The following is a 16,449-nucleotide window of genomic DNA, read 5'->3' on the forward strand; positions in this document are numbered from 1 at the left end:
GCGCAGAGTGAGGCTCAGGCTCCTCTCATCTTCATCTTTCTTTCTCTTCGGCTTCTGAACACAACGCTGTGCTGCTACTACACCACAGAGTCTCATCCATAATACATCCAGGGCTGCGGGGATTTGAGTGCTTACACACACACACACACACACACACACACACACACACACACACAGTGATGAGTCCTTGAAAATAAAAAATAATGGAAGGACTCCTCGCGGTGCTTCATTATTCTGACATCATGTCAGTGAGCAGAATCAGGCTTTCTTCACAGAAACAATGACACACACATGTCACACACATGTGAGTCACATCATGCTTCCACCTGACGCTGGTTTCAATCTAATGGCGGTTGGATGTGTGCGAGAAAACGACATTCAACATTCTCTTTACATTTGTAAAAATTCTAATAGGGACAAATTCAGCCATGAAACACCATCAGTGATGTTCATGTGTCTGGAGGAACAGCAGGACAGCCAAGTGTCTCTGGTTTGTTAATCTGAGCTCTCTGACAGGTTTAGTCAAACAAGACGACGAAAAGGCGGCGGACGAAAGGCCAAAGACAGACAGACAGACAGACAGATAGACAGACAAGGGGACAGACAGACAGACAAGCGGACAGACAGAGAGATGTCACAGACGACACCAGATAAACCTGATCCACAAATACACGCACCGACTGAAATAACTTCAACCCTGAAGCTAAAGTCTCAGTCACTGTTCAAGAAGTGTCAGACAATGCCCCACACACACACACACACACACACACACACACACACACACACACAGGAAGAGTGTGTCCTTGTACCAAATCAAACATGGAGCTCAAACTGTTTCCATGAAGTGTTTAAAACGTTCTGAATTCACGAGTCATTTCTTAAAGGTGCAGTGTGAAGGATTTATGAGGAAATATTGTCAGAGATGGAAAATAAGAAGTTTGTTTCCTTTAGTGTGCGATCAGCTGAGAATAAGAATCCTCGTGTGTTTGTTACGTAAAGTCCAGTTCAGATCAAAGACTGGTGAAGAGACGAAACTGTTGTAGAACGTCTCACATTAAAGTGTCAGCAGTGTGAACTGGCCGGTGTGAGCTGGACTCAAGCCGGCTGATGGTGTCACCTGACACTCAGCTGGTCAAATGGGCAGCGGCTGGTTTTAAAGCACGTCACCTGTTTCAACAGCCAATCAGCTTGTAGTGAAGTCAGCTGGTCAAGTCAAAATGACCACAGACGGCGTGTTGGCTTGCTACAGCAGGTGCTCCGTCCCCACAGAGCCCTCTGTTTCTGTCCTCACGGTGTGCCGGTGTCAGACGGTGGGTCGCTGCTGCTGCTGCTGGCTGTATGTGCTTATGCCCCGCCCACACACACACACACATCATAATTTTCTCTCTGATATCTATTTTCATGTTTAATTTTGATTTCATTATCACTGTTACTATTCAGCACTGTAAAGCATCTCTGACTGTCCTGAAAAGCGCCATATAAATCTGATGTATTATTATAATTATTAAAACATCAACACATTTCTCCTTCAAACAGCTGAATTCATTCAAGATTTCTACCAAATGCTACATTTTACAAGTTTAGCCAGCCAACACCTAACAACCAACAGCTGACAGCTAACACCTAACAGCTAACAGCCAACACCTAACAACCTACACCTAACAGCTAACAGCCAACACCTAACAGCCAACAGCCGACAGCTAACAGCCAGCACCTAACAGCCAACAGCTGACAGCTAACACCTAACAGCTAACAGCCAGCACCTAACAGCCAACAGCTGACAGCTAACACCTAACAGCCAACAGCCAACACCTAACAGCCAACAGCCGTCAGCTAACAGCCAGCACCTAACAGCCAACAGCCAACAGCTAACACCTAACAGCTAACAGCCAGCACCTAACAGCCAACAGCTGACAGCTAACACCTAACAGCCAACAGCTGACAGCTAACACCTAACAGCTAACGGCCAACACCTAACAGCCAACAGCTGACAGCTAACAGCCAGCACCTAACAGCCAACAGCCAACAGCTAACACCTAACAGCTAACAGCCAGCACCTAACAGCCAACAGCTGACAGCTAACACCTAACAGCCAACAGCTGACAGCTAACACCTAACAGCTAACGGCCAACACCTAACAGCCAACAGCTGACAGCTAACACCTAACAGCCAACAGCCAACACCTAACAGCCAACAGCCGTCAGCTAACAGCCAGCACCTAACAGCCAACAGCTGACAGCTAACACCTAACAGCCAACAGCCGACAGCTAATACCTAACAGCTAACAGCCAACACCTAACAGCCAACAGCTGACAGCTAACACCTAACAGCTAACGGCCAACACCTAACAGCCAACAGCCAACAGCTAACACCTAACAGCTAACAGCCAGCACCTAACAGCCAACAGCCGACAGCTAACAGCCAGCACCTAACAGCCAACAGCTGACAGCTAACAGCTAACAGCCAACAGCTGACAGCTAACACCTAACAGCTAACGGCCAACACCTAACAGCCAACAGCCGACAGCTAACACCTAACAGCTAACAGCCAACACCTAACAACCTACAGCTGACAGCTAACAGGTCACAGAGCCCACCTGTCCAACAGTCTCTGGATTCTTCTTGTAGCTGCTCATTAAATAAAGTTTGTGGCCGTTAGTCTGGAGCTCTGATTTTCAGTCACTGATGAGACACAACAGAAAAACATCGACCACTGACATCTTACTAGCCGTCATGTAAGGAGCTAGCTTAGCGTGGCGTCCTCCCAGTGTGACTGACTGCAGTAGGATGTTGTGGTTTGGGGGTGGGCGGGGCAGACAGACTGTTTCCTGTCCCGTCCTGTGGGCTGTCTCGATGAGGACATTATATTCAACGCTGTATAAGAGGTAGATTTATTTTCCAAATGTAATGAAATAGTTCAACATATCGTTTGGTTCGTAACGTGTTCCGAACCAAAAGCCTCGTAGCAAATGGTTCAATAACAATATGTGTGTTGCCATAATTTAAATAATAATCTATGATCAGTAAAACATTTGTATAGTATCAAAACTAAAATAAAAACAGTCCTGTGTTAACAGTGTTATTATACTGTTAAACCTTTATTACTGAAGCGTTAACATGACGCAGCACTTTAACTTTGATTCCTTTGGTTCATTTAATATGAAATAATTCATCATATTTTATAAAGTGATCAGACGGTTTTTATTCCTGCTGTAATATAAATATATTTAAATAACAGTACAGTATTTGGCTGTGACATGTGGAGGAGGAGGAGGAGGAGGAGGAGGAGGAGAGGATCACAGTATCTGTAGTAGTGAGGGTCCTTATTATCACTGCTGCAGATGCTCCACATCACTGTGTGTTACACGTTTATTACATGTTGATGTAATGTGGGGATGTAATGTGTGACGCGGGGGAGGGGCAGGAGAAGTCAGTCCAGTATGACCTCCACTGACAGACACACAGACGGAGCAAATCCTCCATATGATGCAGCCCAGGGTGGTTATAGAAATGGCTTGTGTTTCCATGACAACAGAGGAGGATGCCGTGGTGACCGGGCCATCCCCCGTGGTGACGGCTCGACTCGGGGGCGCCTAAGCCTTCTGATATTTTACTGTGGATTTACGCTCTGAGCAGCGGCAGAGACGGTCGATCGAAACACACTGACACACAGACAGCTGACATCATCACCTCACCAACCTGCTGCTCGCCATCAACTCTGATTGTCCAACAGTGACAAAACAACAGAGACCAAATCCAGTTATGTGTCTGTGAGATGACATCATCTACTGCTGCACATGTTTTTACATTAAACACAGTCAGCTGATGCTGCACATGTGCAGTCCGTTTATGAATGTGGACGTCTGAGCTCCTCTCAAGGCTAACTGATGCTCAGCGTAAGATACTTACACAGACAGGACGGAGCCTTCTGTCTGTACTCTGCATTCATTTGTCCACATTTGTGCCCGTTTTCTGAAATCTTACAGACACGGACAAAACCACCAGAACCACTGGAGGTCTTGGAGGCAGAGTAGTGTAATTCAAGCGAGATGCGACCACAGGGGACGATGAAGACATTTAAATAATGTTGAAACAGGACAAATCAGTAACAAAAGAGTTCTCCATCCACATGTCGCAAAGTATTTGAAGACCTCACAGACCACGCCTCCATTTAAAGTCCAATATCACAACCTCCTCCACAGTCGCCTCGTCTGTTGTCGTGTGAAACCTTTGACTCCGCCCTCTAGCGCCATCAGGTGGATCTATCAATGCCAACATAAAGGAGGAGGGGAATTACGAGGGCAGTGACGAGTACAATGTTTGAAGACTCCTGTCTCAGGATTAGGGTTCAGGAAAGGTCATGATTTCAGTTAGATTAAAAGTGCTGCAGTTACCAGCCGCATGTTTTGCCAGAATACAACTGAATTATTATATATGAACCTGACAGTAAAGAGTGGCCTGGGTCTTATGCTGTACCAGCGGGGTGATCACCGTCTCTTCATCTGCTTATGTCTTTGATGTTTGTGTCTGTGACTCACTGCCATCTCCTTCCAATCATCCACTGACTGAAACGACCTCACGCAGAAGAAACGTCGGCCCATAAAAACACGACATACGTCAGATTCCACAGAAACAGCAAAGTCTCACTGTGTTATAAAGACGAGTCTGTGTCTGATGTAGTGTGACTCCGCCCACCAGTCCACCCTGTGGTTGTATGACTCCGCCCACCAGTCCACCCTGTGGTTGTATGACTCCGCCCACCAGCCCACCCTGTGGTTGTATGACTCCACCCACCAGTCCACCCTGTGGTTGTATGACTCCGCCCACCAGTCCACCCTGTGGTTGTATGACTCCGCCCACCAGTCCACCCTGTGGTTGTATGACTCCGCCCACCAGCCCACCCTGTGGTTGTATGACTCCGCCCACCAGCCCACCCTGTGGTTGTATGACTCCGCCCACCAGTCCACCCTGTGGTTGTATGACTCCGCCCACCAGTCCACCCTGTGGTTGTTCATTATTTTATCCTGTTAGACATTTGTGTCAAGTTTGGTCAGAATTAGTGAATGAATTCCTTTCATATTTTGTGAGGTCACACTGACCTTTGACCCTTGACCACAAAATTCTAGTCAGTTTATTCTTCAGTCCAAGTGGTCGTTTGTGCCAAATTTGAAAAAACTCCCTTGAGCTGTTCTTGAGATATCGTGTTTACAGGATGGGACGGACCGATGAATGAAGGAGTACGAAGGAAAAACTCGATTTTGTTCTTAAAGTTGTGAAACAAACCGTTCTTTGTTCATCTGTAATGTTACGCTCCATTTTTAAAGAGTGTACATCAGAGTCCTGCACCGGGTCGGGTACCGACAGGTAACCTGCAAAAAGCTGTGTAACAGGTAAAACTAAACTCCAGGCAGGTGGGCAGTGGGTGAGATCAAAAATTAATTTTTGTATATTCCAGAATAAAACTCAGTAAACAGATGTGCAGTATGTGTGTAATATTCTGACAGTTGCTTTTATATTGAAAGTCAGTGACACCAGTGTAACCTTTGACCCCGTGGTCACATTGGTCACCGACGTGGAGGACTCCAGCCATGACACTTTGCAGCCCGAGGATGAGGTGGCAGCCTACATGGAGTCTGGATCCTCTGGAGGTTTGATGGTGGTGGAAGGAGCATGCTAACATGTTTCCTAACCTGGCAGTGATTGAATGTTTTCACCATACAGTCAAAGAGACGTCCAATTCAAGAACGGAGAACCAGCTTCATGTGAGGGACTGGAGCCTGGGGGGGTTTGATCAGGGGTGGAGGGTCGCAGGACTTTTATTAACGGGTGTGACTTTGACTCAGACACAATGACAGGTAACGGGTCGGTTCTGGTGCTGAGCTTTACAGGTATGGGCGGTGCAGGTTTTCAGAAATGGACCCGAGCAGAAACTTCATAATCCTCCTTCTTCTGTACTTTCACTGGAGCATATCTTTGAGGTTCTTCATCCAACGCTGCAGACGCCGCTCACAGATCGATGAACACACTGAACACACACACTGACTACATGCATTTCATGGTTTAGATCACATTAAATATTTGCCTCCTTCGCTCTGACAGCGGTCAGCAAACACCAGCTGTCAGAGCGAAGGAGACATTGATGAAGTTTTTATGAACTGGACCATCTTCAGTCTGTTAACCTGTATAAGATTAAAGAGATCTCGAACACAACAAACCAAGACAACGTAAAATGTCTCCACAGATCTGAGGTCAGAATTAAACTGTATGAATCAGAGATCCACAGGAAACATGAGAGAAGACTACCAACACCTCGATGATACTGTCTCCACGTCACTGATCCATCATGTGACTCAGTGACTGTGTCAGACTCACGATGGACAGTCTGAAATATCCTGTTATATCCTGCCTACATTACCCACAGTGCACCTCTCCCTCTGACAGCTGTGAGGTAGACTGGTGTGTGTTATGATGAACCACGACGCTGACTCCTCTCTGACTTCACACCTCCATTTCTTTTTACTTTATAAACATGTGTTGTTAAACAGACACTGACTCGAGTGACATCACCTGAGGACGGTCCTCAGATGTCTTTACACTCCTGTTTAAAACACACTCAGGCGTGAACTCTGTGGACGTCACTCACATGCGTGCAAGGAGAAGTGCTTGCGCTCTGAAGTGTTCCCGGTGGCTGAAGGGATGGCAGGGGCCACGGTCGACCCCAAAGACCCAATGACCGGACGGGCGGCGGTGGAGGTGACGGCTGCCGAGGAGCTGGAGGAGTCTCCTCCCTCTCCCAACAGGTGCTGGATGGAGTGGAGCTGGAAACAGGGGTCAGAGAGCAGGACGGAGGCAGCCCGAGATATCCTGGAGAGGAAGAGGAAAAGGAGGGAAGGCTAATGTTACATGTTTGGTATGTGACAAAAACACCAGAAGAAGAAGAAGTTCTGTGCGTGAGCAGCTCAGTGACAAAAACAACAGCTCAGCAGCTTTTAAAAACTCAGCAGTTTTAAGTCATGCTGATACAGTACCGGTACCTGGAGCAGCCAAAAAGGACGACGACAGATTGACATTAAGGTCTGACTTTATTTTACTGCACGCTTTGGAGAAAACTTATATTATGACGTCACATTTTATATGGTCACAGTCAATGACCATATAAAATGTGACGTCATAACGACTCTGACTGTGACCATATAAAATGTGACGTTATAACAACTGATTGTGACCATATAAAATGAGACGTCATAACGACTCTGACTGTGACCATATAAAATGTGACGTTATAACGACTCTGACTGTGACCATATAAAATGTGACGTTATAACAACTGATTGTGACCATATAAAATGAGACGTTATAACAACTGATTGTGACCATATAAAATGAGACGTCATAACGACTCTGACTGTGACCATACAAAATGTGACGTCATAACGACTCTGACTGTGACCATACAAAATGTGACGTTATAACAACTGATTGTGACCATATAAAATGTGACGTCATAACGACTCTGACTGTGACCATATAAAATGTGACGTTATAACAACTGATTGTGACCATATAAAATGTGACGTTATAACGACTCTGACTGTGACCATATAAAATGTAACGTTATAACAACTGATTGTGACCATATAAAATGAGACGTCATAACGACTCTGACTGTGACCATATAAAATGTGACGTCATAACGACTCTGACTGTGACCATACAAAATGTGACGTCATAACGACTCTGACTGTGACCATACAAAATGTGACGTTATAACAACTGATTGTGACCATATAAAATGTGACGTCATAACGACTCTGACTGTGACCATATAAAATGTGACGTCATGACAACTGATTGTGACCATATAGACGTTACAACGACTCTGACTGTGACCATATAAAATGAGATGTTATAACGACACTGACTGTGACCATATAAAATGAGATGTTATAACGACACTGACTGTGACCATATAAAATGTGACGTTATAACGACTCTGACAGTGACCGTATACAATCTGAGGTCATTTTACCACCTCAGTCCAAAGCGCCCTGATTAGATCCCTGCAGTCCTCCTCTTGGATGCATTCACACCTGACCTGTCTGAGACCTCATGACACGTGACGTGACTCGAGGTGAGAAACGAGATCAGGTTCCACCAGTGACACAGAAACAAACATGTATCAGACAGGAAGTTGTGATGTGATGTTGTCAGCAGGTAAACATCATGACAGCAGCGATCAGCAGCACGACTCCGTCCACACTGGGCAACAAAAACAACTTCTCACATCACTCGTGTTTTTCTGGGAAGAAATCGAAGAAATCCTCTTTTTCTATTTTCACACCTTCACAGCAACACTCACACTGAACCTCCAACATGATGCACACCTGAACGCTTCTTCTTCTTCTTCTCCTCATCTGTCTGTCTCTGCTTGTTGTGTCTCATCCATCCACTGCTCAATCATTCTCATTAATCAAACTCTCCTCCTCCTCCTCCTCCTCCTCCTCCTCCTCCTCTCCCCTGCGGCACCACTCAATCCAACCTCTCTGCATCAATCTTTTATAGCGGGTCTTCCCACCAGACCTGACTCCCACTCCCACTCACCCTCTTTGTCTCCTCTCCTCACTGATACTCTGTTCTCTCCTTCTCTATTTCTGGACTCTTCTCAGAGCCGACCTGCTGTGATGCACGAGGTGCTGCAGGAGGTGCTGCACTGCTGTCTTGGTCGGTGGGTGGATGTTCCGTGTCTCTGCTGACTTTATACTCTGACTCCCAAAATTCCACTTTTCACTCCCCTACATTCACCTGACAGCTGCACTTAGAGGTTCGATGGCGACGGCACGATACAGTTTGTTTTTTGTTTTGTTTTATTTTTATCTATTTATTTCACAGTGCAGCTTGATAATCTATTTATTATTATTATTATTTATTATTACATTTTTATTTATTTGGTTATTTATGCATTCATCTATCACACTACAGCTTGATACACTATTTACTTATTAACACTACAGGTTGAAACAGTCTGTTTATTTTAATTTTAATTTATATTAATTAATTTATTGATTCATGATGTTTTACACTATAGCTTGACACAGCCTATTTTTCTATTTTATTTTATTTATAACTTTATTTATTTACTTTACACTACAGTCTGACACAGTGTAGTTTGTTTTCTTTTTATTTTATGTATTTATTTTACACCACGGCTTGACAGTCTTTTTTTTATGTTAAGCGCCGTAACATGAATCACGCGTTATTAACCAGTGATGAAATGAGCGTCACAGACCGCCCAGTTCTTTCGTCTGACCCCTGCATTGATTTGTTTGTTTAGGGCAGTGTTACACTTTTATTTCTGACACTTCTGTGTGTGTGTGTGTGTGTGTGTGTGGCTGGATCAGAAGTCTTTGTGAAACAACAACGGCCTTTTCACTTTTCACTGGGAACAAACTCAACATCTTGGTCCACTCAGTCCTGTCCCCTGTCATGAGACACTGTGGGGACATCCACTTATTTCATTCTGCGTCTTCTCAGGCAGTGTCTGCGTTGTAATGTTTTAATCTCCGTTATTACTGAAGTGAAGAATAAAAGCGGTGACTTTTACAGCGGCGGCGTTCTCTGCTGATAGGTCATCTGTGTCCGTCACAGGAGGAATCCTGAGGGACCGACATGGTGACATTTTCAGGTGAAATCTACTCTGACCTTTTCATTACAGCAGCCATGACACTTCACACAAAGAGACTCGTCTCCTTCATCCTGTCCTCACACGTGTCCCCGCTCCACCTGTCCTCTCCTCTCTGCTCCACGCTGACGACGAGAACATCTTGTGACAGATCTCATTGTAAAGATGAGCCGAGTGAGTCACAGCGTACGAGCTGCAAAATGTCACCGACTGTGTTTCAAGTCAACACGAGTCCATTGTGTTCCCTCTTTAATTATAAACCAATGAAAGGGCAAAGAGTTTAGATTGACACGGCTCATTATACACGCAGAAAATGAAAACCACTCCGACATGAATGAATTATAAAAAAAGAAAAAAGAACAATTGAACAAGTTGCAGAGAAACGTCTGAGTAAAGACAAGAGACGTATTCCTGTTTAACCACATGATGGATGACCGTCTGTCACAGAAGACAAACTCTATCACCACATTAATGTTAACCCCACCTGACGTTCAGTCAGTGATCAACACTCGCTCTGAACCAAAGAGATTAAAGTCCTGCTTATGAAGGAAAATCACTCCCAGTGACTCTGAGGACGCTTTCAGACACGATGACAGTGACTCCTTCACACTACAGATACTCGCCTCAATATCTGAAATCATACCGCCACAAGAATCTGAAACATCAGGAAAAGCACTGAACTGAAAATTATTTGTTCTTTAAATAACTGATAAACTAGAATCACCACCCTGTGGTTGTATAACTCCGCCCACCAGCCCACCCTGTGGTTGTATGACCCCGCCCACCAGTCCACCCTGTGGTTGTATGACCCCGCCCACCAGTCTACCCTGTGGTTGTATGACTCCGCCCACCAGCCTGAAGTTTTGTCAGTAGGCTCGTTGGAGATGAACTGCGCCTTGCCTGGAAAGTAGACGAGAGCAGGCGGCTGCAGCGGGGGGCGGTGACAAAAAGCTGCGGTGAAGTCGGACAGTTTCCAGCAGCCTTCAGTCCGTACAGGAAGTCACAGACACACTAACATCCTGTCTGGAATGATGTCAGTTCATTAAAGTGATCAGACCCATATATCAGTTTGTTTTCACCATCAGTCACACATCATGTTTTCTGTTCACAGAATAAACCTTCAGATCAGACAAATACAATCTTAATCTCTAAAATTCAACAAAAATGAAAAGTTTATCTAAAACGTCATCTTGTTGAGTCGACATCTGAACCAATCAGCTGTTAGATCAGGTGAGAGCCAGGCGGTGCAGTCGGTGGAGAGCAACTGCAGCGCCTGGCTCTAAAAACTGCGGCCGCCTCGCTCTCGCGGCTTTATCGCCGTCCACTTCTGTGATACGTCAGAACAAGTCGGGATGAAGTCGGACACAAAACTAACCGGCATGCATTGTGCGCCGATCGCCGGTGATCGAATCTGCGCAGGCCTGGCTCATCTCAAACGAACCTAGTGTCTCAGCAGCAGGGCTCCACTGATACAGTTTTAAGACAGAGGAGGTCTGATACAGATTTCTTTTGCACTCCAGCTGCTTGTTGACAATGTTTTGCCCAATGTTTAATATTAAATCTGAGCACAGGAAGTATTCATTGTTATTTCACAGAGCTGTGATCTGGTCTCTGAGGTGCATGTTACATGAAGTATCTGCTCACTGTTTGACTTCAATATTAGGTGTGTGAGGGCCAGGTTGGACCCTTTGGCGGGCCAGTTCTGGTCCCCCGGGCCGTAAGTTTGACACCCCTGGTGTAGAGTATTGTTTTTAACAGCAGGGTGTTTCTACTATCAACTATCTTTGCAGCACTTCAGCAGGAAAAAACAAAAACGGCATGACTGACTGTTTCTCTTCTTTAAGTCTCTACTTTCATCCTGTTTGTGGAGTGATGTTTGGTTAAAAAAAGAAACCAACCTGACACTGACAGGAAGTGGAGAGTTCACATACAAAGTGATGAAAACAAAAAAAAGTTTCCTCTGCGGCGATGAACCTTAAAGCTGCTCGCAGCGACCCGACTCTGCACTTCCTCTCAGATCTGTTAACCAGCGGACAGACACCGTTCGAGAGCAGCTGGTGAACACAGTGAAACATTCAGCGGCTACAGACACTTCCCTCAGGACTCGGTGGAAACTCCTCAACTACCAGAGCTTTTTAAAAACACACTCAATTAAAGTAAATTCCACCTGCTTGTGATAAATCTGTGTCCTGTCCCTTTAACTGCGTAACTAAAGGTTAAATAAAGGTTATACTGAATAATTATGCAAACAAGGCACGTTGAGACATTTATACACTCGGGGAAAAACAGTATCTGTAGACAGAGCCTCTGTGTTATGAATATTTACTTTAGACCCTAGAAAGCAACATTTATGAATTTAAGATACTGAAATCTACTTTAATTTCATTTTCACAACAGCCAGCACTGCAAAGAGATCTTAAATAAAAAGACATATTTAACCATTTCTGGAATCTCAGATATTTTCCTGACTATTTCTCACGGTTACAGAAATTCTATGAATTGTAAATACACCCATTTTCTCGGGTGTCTTCCCACAGGCCCTGAAGCCACTCCTAAAAAAGAACAATTTATATGTCACTAATGAACGACTATAGGCCAAAACAGCTGTATTTCACCAGCTCAGCAACTTCAGCCATTAAACAACTGTTTTGATGTCCTCCAGTCTGGTTTTAGATGACACCACAGACGGCTCTCGTTAAGGTCTCACTGACATCCACTCAAACACAGACAGCAGCAGAATCTCAGTATCAGTATTTCTGGATCTCAGTGCCGGATTTGACACGGTGGAACATATTACTGCACCGACTGGGAAACTGGGCAGGACTTTAAGGCATAGTACTAAACCTGGTTTGATTCCTACTTAAAGGACAGGGACTACTTTGTGTCTATAGGTACATCTGAGTGGACAAAAATGACATGCAGAGTTCCCCAAGGCTCCATACTGGGACCTTTTCTGTTCTACATCTAAATGCTCTGACACAGGCAAAAAAATGTCAGAGCACCTGGAGGAAACCCACGCTGACACAGGGAGAACATGTCAGAGCACATGGAGGAAACCCACGCTGACACAGGGAGAACATGTCAGAGCACCTGGAATAAACCCACGCTGACACAGGTAGAACATGTCAGAGCACCTGGAGGAAACCCACGCTGACACAGGTAGAACATGTGAGAGCACATGGAGGAAACCCACGCTGACACAGGTAGAACATGTGAGAGCACCTGGAGGAAACCCACGCTGACACAGGGAGAACATGTTGGAGCACCTGGAGGAAACCCACGCTGACACAGGTAGAACATGTCAGAGCACCTGGAATAAACCCATGCTGACACAGGGAGAACATGTCAGAGCACCTGGAGGAAACCCACGCTGACACAGGGAGAACATGTCAGAGCACCTGGAATAAACCCATGCTGACACAGGTAGAACATGTCAGAGCACCTGGAGGAAACCCACGCTGACACAGGTAGAACATGTCAGAGCACCTGGAGGAAACCCATGCTGACACAGGGAGAACATGTCAGAGCACCTGGAGGAAACCCACGCTGACACAGGGAGAATATGTGAGAGCACCTGGAGGAAACCCATGCTGACACAGGGAGAATATGTGAGAGCACCTGGAGGAAACCCACGCTGACACAGGGAGAACATGTGAGAGCACCTGGAGGAAACCCACGCTGACACAGGGAGAACATGTCAGAGCACCTGGAGGAAACCCACACTGACACAGGTAGAACATGTCGGAGCACCTGGAATAAACCCATGCTGACACAGGGAGAACATGTCAGAGCACCTGGAGGAAACCCACACTGACACGGGGAGAACATGTCAGAGCACCTGGAGGAAACCCACGCTGACACGGGGAGAACATGTCAGAGCACATGGAGGAAACCCACGCTGACACAGGGAGAACATGTCAGAGCACATGGAGGAAACCCACGCTGACACGGGGAGAACATGTCAGAGCACCTGGAGGAAACCCACACTGACACAGGGAGAACATGTCAGAGCACCTGGAAGAAACCCACGCTGACACGGGGAGAACATGTGAGAGCACCTGGAGGAAACCCACGCTAACACAGGGAGAACATGTCAGAGCACCTGGAGGAAACCCACGCTGACACGGGGAGAACATGTGAGAGCACCTGGAGGAAACCCACGCTGACACAGGGAGAACATGTGAGAGCACCTGGAGGAAACCCACGCTGACACAGGGAGAACATGTCAGAGCACCTGGAGGAAACCCACGCTGACACAGGTAGAACATGTCAGAACACCTGGAGGAAACCCACGCTGACACGGGGAGAACATGTCAGAGCACCTGGAATAAACCCATGCTGACACAGGGAGAACATGTCAGAGCACCTGGAGGAAACCCACCCTGACACAGGGAGAACATGTCAGAGCACCTGGAGGAAACCCACGCTGACACAGGGAGAACATGTCAGAGCACCTGGAATAAACCCACGCTGACACAGGTAGAACATGTCAGAGCACCTGGAGGAAACCCACGCTGACACAGGTAGAACATGTGAGAGCACATGGAGGAAACCCACGCTGACACAGGTAGAACATGTGAGAGCACCTGGAGGAAACCCACGCTGACACAGGGAGAACATGTTGGAGCACCTGGAGGAAACCCACGCTGACACAGGGAGAACATGTCAGAGCACCTGGAATAAACCCATGCTGACACAGGGAGAACATGTCAGAGCACCTGGAGGAAACCCACGCTGACACAGGGAGAACATGTCAGAGCACCTGGAGGAAACCCACGCTGACAGAGAGAGAACATGTCGGAGCACCTGGAGGAAACCCACACTGACAGAGAGAGAACATGTCGGAGCACCTGGAGGAAACCCACACTGACACAGGTAGAACATGTCAGAGCACCTGGAGGAAACCCACGCTGACACAGGGAGAACATGTCAGAGCACCTGGAGGAAACCCATGCTGACACAGGGAGAATATGTGAGAGCACCTGGAGGAAACCCACGCTGACACAGGGAGAACATGTGAGAGCACCTGGAGGAAACCCACGCTGACACAGGGAGAACATGTCAGAGCACCTGGAGGAAACCCACACTGACACAGGTAGAACATGTCAGAGCACCTGGAATAAACCCATGCTGACACAGGGAGAACATGTCAGAGCACCTGGAGGAAACCCACACTGACACGGGGAGAACATGTGAGAGCACCTGGAGGAAACCCACGCTGACACGGGGAGAACATGTCAGAGCACATGGAGGAAACCCACGCTGACACAGTGAGAACATGTCAGAGCACATGGAGGAAACCCACGCTGACACGGGGAGAACATGTCAGAGCACCTGGAGGAAACCCACACTGACACAGGGAGAACATGTCAGAGCACCTGGAGGAAACCCACGCTGACACGGGGAGAACATGTGAGAGCACCTGGAGGAAACCCACGCTAACACAGGGAGAACATGTCAGAGCACCTGGAGGAAACCCACGCTGACACGGGGAGAACATGTCAGAGCACCTGGAGGAAACCCACACTGACACGGGGAGAACATGTCAGAGCACCTGGAGGAAACCCACGCTGACACGGGGAGAACATGTGAGAGCACCTGGAGGAAACCCACGCTAACACAGGGAGAACATGTCAGAGCACCTGGAGGAAACCCACGCTGACACGGGGAGAACATGTGAGAGCACCTGGAGAAAACCCACGCTGACACAGGTAGAACATGTGAGAGCACCTGGAGGAAACCCACGCTGACACAGGGAGAACATGTCAGAGCACCTGGAGGAAACCCACGCTGACACAGGTAGAACATGTCAGAGCACCTGGAGGAAACCCACGCTGACACGGGGAGAACATGTCAGAGCACCTGGAATAAACCCACGCTGACACAGGTAGAACATGTGAGAGCACATGGAGGAAACCCACGCTGACACAGGTAGAACATGTGAGAGCACCTGGAGGAAACCCACACTGACACAGGGAGAACATGTTGGAGCACCTGGAGGAAACCCACGCTGACACAGGTAGAACATGTCAGAGCACCTGGAATAAACCCATGCTGACACAGGGAGAACATGTCAGAGCACCTGGAGGAAACCCACGCTGACACAGGGAGAACATGTCAGAGCACCTGGAATAAACCCATGCTGACACAGGTAGAACATGTCAGAGCACCTGGAGGAAACCCACGCTGACACAGGTAGAACATGTCAGAGCACCTGGAGGAAACCCATGCTGACACAGGGAGAACATGTCAGAGCACCTGGAGGAAACCCACGCTGACACGGGGAGAACATGTCAGAGCACCTGGAGGAAACCCACGCTGACACGGGGAGAACATGTCAGAGCACCTGGAGGAAACCCACGCTGACACGGGGAGAACATGTCAGAGCACCTGGAGGAAACCCACGCTGACACAGGGAGAATATGTGAGAGCACCTGGAGGAAACCCACGCTGACACAGGGAGAACATGTGAGAGCACATGGAGGAAACCCACGCTGACACAGGGAGAACATGTCAGAGCACCTGGAGGAAACCCACACAGACACAGGTAGAACATGTCAGAGCACCTGGAGGAAACCCACGCTGACACAGGTAGAACATGTGAGAGCACCTGGAGGAAACCCACGCTGACACAGGGAGAACATGTCAGAGCACCTGGAGGAAACCCACGCTGACACAGGTAGAACATGTCAGAGCACCTGGAGGAAACCCACGCTGACACGGGGAGAACATGTCAGAGCACCTGGAATAAACCCATGCTGACACAGGGAG

General features: G+C 47.2%; 1 protein-coding gene across 1 annotated transcript in view; it reads right to left on the reverse strand.

The window, feature by feature from the left end:
* rnf123 (ring finger protein 123) overlaps window positions 1–16,449 on the reverse strand; it is a 192,233-nt gene that overhangs the window by 44,159 nt on the left and 131,625 nt on the right. The window contains exon 37 of the mRNA XM_078172042.1: window positions 6,643–6,863. Within this exon, the coding sequence (XP_078028168.1) occupies window positions 6,643–6,863 (221 nt within the window). The remainder of the gene's footprint in view (window positions 1–6,642; window positions 6,864–16,449) is intronic.

This window comes from Epinephelus lanceolatus, chromosome 1 (assembly GCF_041903045.1).
Source record: "Epinephelus lanceolatus isolate andai-2023 chromosome 1, ASM4190304v1, whole genome shotgun sequence".
Classification (NCBI taxonomy): domain Eukaryota; kingdom Metazoa; phylum Chordata; class Actinopteri; order Perciformes; family Serranidae; genus Epinephelus; species Epinephelus lanceolatus.